The sequence below is a fragment of the Ochlerotatus camptorhynchus genome, unplaced genomic scaffold (genome assembly GCF_037179485.1).
Source record: "Ochlerotatus camptorhynchus isolate MF236.1 unplaced genomic scaffold, CSIRO-AGI_Acam_v1.1 ptg000647l, whole genome shotgun sequence".
In the NCBI taxonomy this organism is placed as follows: domain Eukaryota; kingdom Metazoa; phylum Arthropoda; class Insecta; order Diptera; family Culicidae; genus Ochlerotatus; species Ochlerotatus camptorhynchus.
This window is the reverse complement of record NW_027041126.1, coordinates 9,373-14,819: the sequence shown is the minus strand read 5'-3', so window position 1 is coordinate 14,819 and position 5,447 is coordinate 9,373. Positions and strand designations below refer to the sequence as shown.

The 5,447-nt window shown below is 39.4% G+C and overlaps 1 protein-coding gene across 1 annotated transcript; it reads left to right on the top strand.

Moving 5' to 3' along the window:
• Nucleotides 1-359: 359 nt before the first annotated feature.
• Nucleotides 360-4,417, top strand: LOC135714469 (protein RCC2 homolog). The gene is made up of 3 exons (XM_065237845.1): nt 360-412; nt 3,702-4,242; nt 4,302-4,417. The coding sequence occupies exons 1-3, from the start codon at nt 360-362 to the stop codon at nt 4,398-4,400; spliced, it is 693 nt and encodes a 230-aa protein (XP_065093917.1). The 3' UTR covers nt 4,401-4,417.
• Nucleotides 4,418-5,447: the final 1,030 nt, after the last annotated feature.

Here is a 5,447-nt window from a genome sequence, read left to right as displayed (position 1 = left end):
CTGGGATGAACTCAGCTTGTTTTTTTCTTGGTGTTGGTTTTGACTGTTGAGGTTGTGTGAGCTGAGTTGGTTTCACTGCCTTCTGTTTCGTGAGCTCAAAGTATTTTTTTTTTTTGTTAGTGGTATCGTTGGTAGGGTACGTGTCTAGTATGCTAGCTCTCTCTCGATTTTTGGAAGCGAGTTTGACTTCTAGAAGATTTCTTTGTGTATTTTAGCTCGTAAACTCGTTTTTCTGGCGGATAGTTGGATCTCCTCTTCCTTCATGTAAGTAGGGCACTTTCGTCTGAACAATTGGTGGTCATTCGATTTGCACCGCATACAGAAAGCCTCCAACGTGCACGCGTTATCCTCAAAATATCATGCTGGCCGGAACAATTACCAGAAAGGAGCAGGTTGTTGACAATGAAGACGAGTATGTCTAAAATCGAAGCACGCATAACAGAGCATTGGAGAAGGATAGCACGGCAGTGTCTTGCACCGAACTCACCCGAAATCAATGTACTGGGGACCGCTTTATCATAGAGGTAACCTAAGGCCAAAAGGTCCCGAAGAAACGTGTTTAACTTTTTGGCTCAGCTCTGGTACTCTTCGGTCCCAAGCTAATCGAACCCCTCGAAACATAGGAAAATCCACGAACCCCTTATTTTATCTGTCCAACTTTCATAGCGAATCAAAAGAAACCAAAGACACATAGTGTAGTTCTAGAATTTCCACTAGAATGGGGTACGCTTGACTACAAAAAGGCTAGTCAAGTGGTGAGCCAATTTAAAATCGTTTGTTTCCACCGGTTGACTGTACCCTCAAGGGTGAGGATAATTGTCGGGGTGTTAATCCGATTATCGCCTACGCCACGTTTTTGTATACTCCTGATGGCAGTTATCCCTTGATTCTGCAGGTTCGTCTTAATGTCTTCGTCTGAGTATTCCATTGATTCTGCACAACTGATGACGAACTTTGAGAACCTCAAGACAGGGTGCTCGGAAATCTTGATGCCGAAACCGTTGGCGAGCTGGTCGATCTCGAGTAGTGTGTCAATATGATTTTTATTCCTCATCTTGAGAACGTAGGAAATACCACGGGCTTCAGGGTACGCACTTTCAACCTTTACTCCAAGATAAGTCTCGACAGACTTACGCAGCAGGAAGGGCTCCTTAGGGAGTTCGCCCTTGGTCACCTCCATACGCATTATCACTAACTTGTCGAAATCACCATCTTTATCTTCCCATTGAGGTAAACGGCGTCCGGTGTATTCCCTGTTCCTTTGATTAGAGGGTCCGGGGTCCACTAAGGTGCACACTTAAATTTTTTCGCCGAGATTCCAACAGCCGAATAATTCTGCAATTTGTTTTGCTGAGATTCAGTGAAACATTTGCGGAGACTCAGCTAACAAATTACATTTTGCTGAGCATATTAGCAAAAGTAAATGCTGAGGTAATCGGCTGTTGGAGATTTTACTGAGCTAGATTAAGTGTGTGGGGAAGGCAGCCTCTGGCTCCATGTCGGGTAACCACCAGATTTTAGTACCTAGTTCTAATGACTCCGAGAATTGGCTAATTCAACGAAATGCACCGACAACGATAAACAGTCGTGCAACAAAAAGTCCAATTCGCACTAGATGATTTCGCCCTTTCCTGCACACTTAATCTAGCTCAGTAAAATCTCCAACAGCCGATAACCTCAGCATTTACTTTTGCTAATATCTCTGCAAAATATCTGTTTGTTAGCTGATATCTCAGCAAAATGTAATTTGTTAGTTGAGTCTCCGCAAATGTTTCACTGAATCTCAGCAAAACAAATTGCAGAATTATCGGCTGTTGGAATCTCGGCGAAAAAATTTAAGTGTGTGGGCCACCCGCGTTGCTCGGCAATACCCGCGCACTTGTTTTTATTGGTGTCGGTGATTTCGGTTCCCTCTCGCTGGCGGAAACTAGTAAAACTCACATTGTTACACTTTTTGTTGCAAATCCACGACCGCGGTTAGGGCAAAACAGGGCAATGTACTTCATATTAAATAAATGCTATTCTACACACTTAGATTTTTTGCTGAGATGGGCACCACCGAGCAGCTCGGCATTTTATTTTTCTGGATCTCAATGTAAAACTTGCCAAGATTTAGCAAAATGTATATGTTTGTTAGCTGAGATCTCGGCAAAATTTCCGTAGCTGAATCTTGGCAAGTTTTTCACTGAGATCCAGCAAAATAAAATGTCGAGCTGCTCGGTGGTGCCCTTCTCGGCAAAAAAATCTATGTGTGTAAATTTAAGGAAAAATAGTGCACCTGTTCAATTGACGAGTGCACGGATGGATTTGAGTTCACTCACTCGACAAAAAGTGACACAACAGCGGGGCCCTGTTTACTAAAAATGAACACATATGTGTTCATTTTTAGTAAACAGGGCCCGCTGTTGTGTCACTTTTTGTAGAGTGAGTGAACTAAAATCCATCCGTGCACTCGTCAATGAGAATTCAGACAACGTAAACAAACTAACTCATAGAGATTGCTGACGTTTATCGTACGCACACTACGTCACGTAGGTCACGTATAACGTATACGCAAAATGTTTTCATCGGGAAAAAAAAACTTCATAGCGTAAAGTGACCAGACGTCCCGGATTCTGCAGGACAGTCCCGGATTTATCCTACATGTCCCACATTTACAAGTGTCCCGGAAACGTCCCGGATTACCAAATGTCCCGGAAATCGTCCCGCATTTGAAAAGTGATTATAAAATGAAAATTAGTGCACTCTTATTTATTTTCAATTCCACCAGATAGAGCGCGCATCATTTTAGATCCATTTCTAAAGGGTTCGACTAATACTGAAGGGTATGAAATGACATTTCAAGAAAAAGGAACAAAATGAATCGGAACAACAACAATAACAACAACAACAAAACTTTTGTCAACTACGGCACACTGCATCAGCGGAAATAATGATTTACTTGAGGCGGATAAAAATGAGCGAGACCTTTTCGACGAAGTAGCTTATATTAAGAAATACAGTGATGAAGACAAAATTAAGGGTTGGAAAGAGAGCAACACAAAAGTTGAACAGATGGGTAGAGATATTTATTTATTTCGACAGAAATGGCATTCCAATTAGAAACCTCAGAAAGATAGTAGAATTTGCTTTGTGTCTTCCAGGAACTAATGCTGTTACAGAGCGAGTTTTTTCTGTAGTTAACAAAATTTGGACCACTGAAAAGACACAACTAACCGTTGATACTTTGTAATCTGTACTACAGGTCAGGCAAAACTTTGATGAGACTTGTGATAGTTTTTATAAGATGATTTCATAAATTGATGTTTTGCTTAAGAAGGTGCACTCAGCCGAAAAATTGTTTAAATTTTCATAAGATTTGTTAAAATAAATAAATTGTTGTTTTCCTTAGAAAAATTGTTCTTTTATTCATCCTCAGTATTATGGACAGGGCCTCCCGCATTAGCCCGGAAAATATCTGGTCACTTTATCATAGCGGAAAATTTTCCCGATGAAAACAAATCACTGACACAATCATACTTTAGCAATCTCTATAGCATAGACATGTACAAAGCTGAAACATTTTGCTCCGCGGCAAGTGTTTTCGGCTTTTATAAACAGAACTTGCTAAATCGTCTGATAATATTTCCGCGAATCTCTGTACATTGGATTACTTGGGTAAATTTTTTCTTTTTAAGGGGGGTGACATAAATTTACATCAGACAATACTATTATTCATTTTCTTTTCTTTTTTGCATAGGACGTAATCAGTTTGGTCAACTGGGGCAAGCCGATTTAAAGGCATTAGAAAAACCAACACCCGTTAGCGGCTTAGAAGATGTGAATGTTATCCAAGCAGCATGTGGAAGGAATCATACCTTATTCTTAACTGACACAGGAATTGTTTACGCTTGTGGTGACAACAAAAGCGGTCAATGTGGTGTTGGTAATACACAGCCAACTATATTGAAAGCTACTCGTTTGAACTATGCTGGTCCACCAGTAATAAAAGTTGGATGTGGCGCTGATTTTTCGATGATATTAGACATAAAAGGTAACTTGTATTCATTCGGACTGCCTGAGTATGGTCAACTGGGTCATAATACAGAAGGAAAGTATTTCATCACATCCACAAAAATGTCATTCCACTTCGAAACGTCTCCGAAAAAAATTGTGCTGTATGTCGAAAAAACAAAAGATGGTCATGTTACACCAACAGACGACGTCAAAATTGTCGATTTTGCCAGTGGAAACAACCATACGGTATTGTTAGCGTATGGTTTAAAATGATTTTTTTTCTCTAATGTTGAATTTATATTTAGGTTGCAATTGATTCCAAAAACAGAGCTTTCAGCTGGGGCTTTGGAGGAATTGGCCGTCTCGGACATGCAGAACAAAAAGATGAAATGGTTCCCAGGTAATTTATATTTGTATTTGTATTTATTTAGTGATACGTTAGCACAAACGAAGTGACAGACGACTAACTGGCGAAGAAATCCATTTAAATAATGTGGTTCACTGTAATAGAATTTTCTTGGAAGCTTATGACATCATCCACCAGATGGGTTAGTTTTTTTGTTTTGATTTGAACAAAGTTGATTTTGTGTACAATGATTCTTTGACAGTGTGCAAAGAGTGCGTATCATTTTGTCATTTTTTATGCATTTCAGTTTTGAGTAGAGTGAAAGAGATAGAACCAAAACATTCTAGTACATTTGGTGAAAATGCTAGTTCAATCTAGTAGTAGTGTTGCCATGTGGTACAATCCAGTAGTAGTGGTGTTGCCATGTGGTACACTGAAAAATTGCAATAGCAGGTGCGTCACCAAAGTTTTCGAGCCGCTCCGTCTGTCACTTCGTTTGTGTACGTTAGTCTGTACACAGAAAAACAAAACTACCCACCGCTTGGGTTTTTTAAACTCAAATTTGAGTTATTTGACCTCTGTCCGTTTCATTTCCTCTCGCTATTGTTGTCAAAAATAGAACGAAAGATTCGACTCAACCGTCTAGTTCCGTACAAGAAGCCAAAATTGAGTAATATGCGATATACCCAAATTTGAGTTAATTGAACTTAATTTTGGGTAGAAAAAATTGAAAATAACTTAGCGATGGGTATTTTTTTTTGCCGTGCTTAAATGCAAACTACTTTGAGCCGGTTTACCCAAATTTGGCTTATCGTACGGAACATGGGAGATGAGTGAAAAGAACTTAATTTTGGGTTGTTTTGAATTTCTGTGATAGTTGACACTTTTTACCAGGTCAAGGAAGAATACATTTTTTGAAAGACACTCACTTTACGGAAAACTAAAAAAAAAGCTACAAATCGTGACAAATGTAATTGAAATTGAAGTTAATGTAGTGCTATAACCTATGTTTGAACGCCAATGCTATACCTATGTTAAACTCTACCAGGGGTGTTAAGACATCGCTTAAATAGGACTAAAGTTGGTTGTTGTTTGGTAATTCGAT

Bases quoted from the DNA above. Each gene is read 5' to 3' on its own strand.
- LOC135714469 (XM_065237845.1), top strand. From the start codon at position 360: ATGCTGGCCGGAACAATTACCAGAAAGGAGCAGGTTGTTGACAATGAA. The intron at 413-3,701 runs GTATGTCTAAAA...AATTTACATCAG, and splicing joins GTTGTTGACAATGAAGACGA to ACAATACTATTATTCATTTT. The intron at 4,243-4,301 runs GTATTGTTAGCG...ATTTATATTTAG, and splicing joins CCAGTGGAAACAACCATACG to GTTGCAATTGATTCCAAAAA.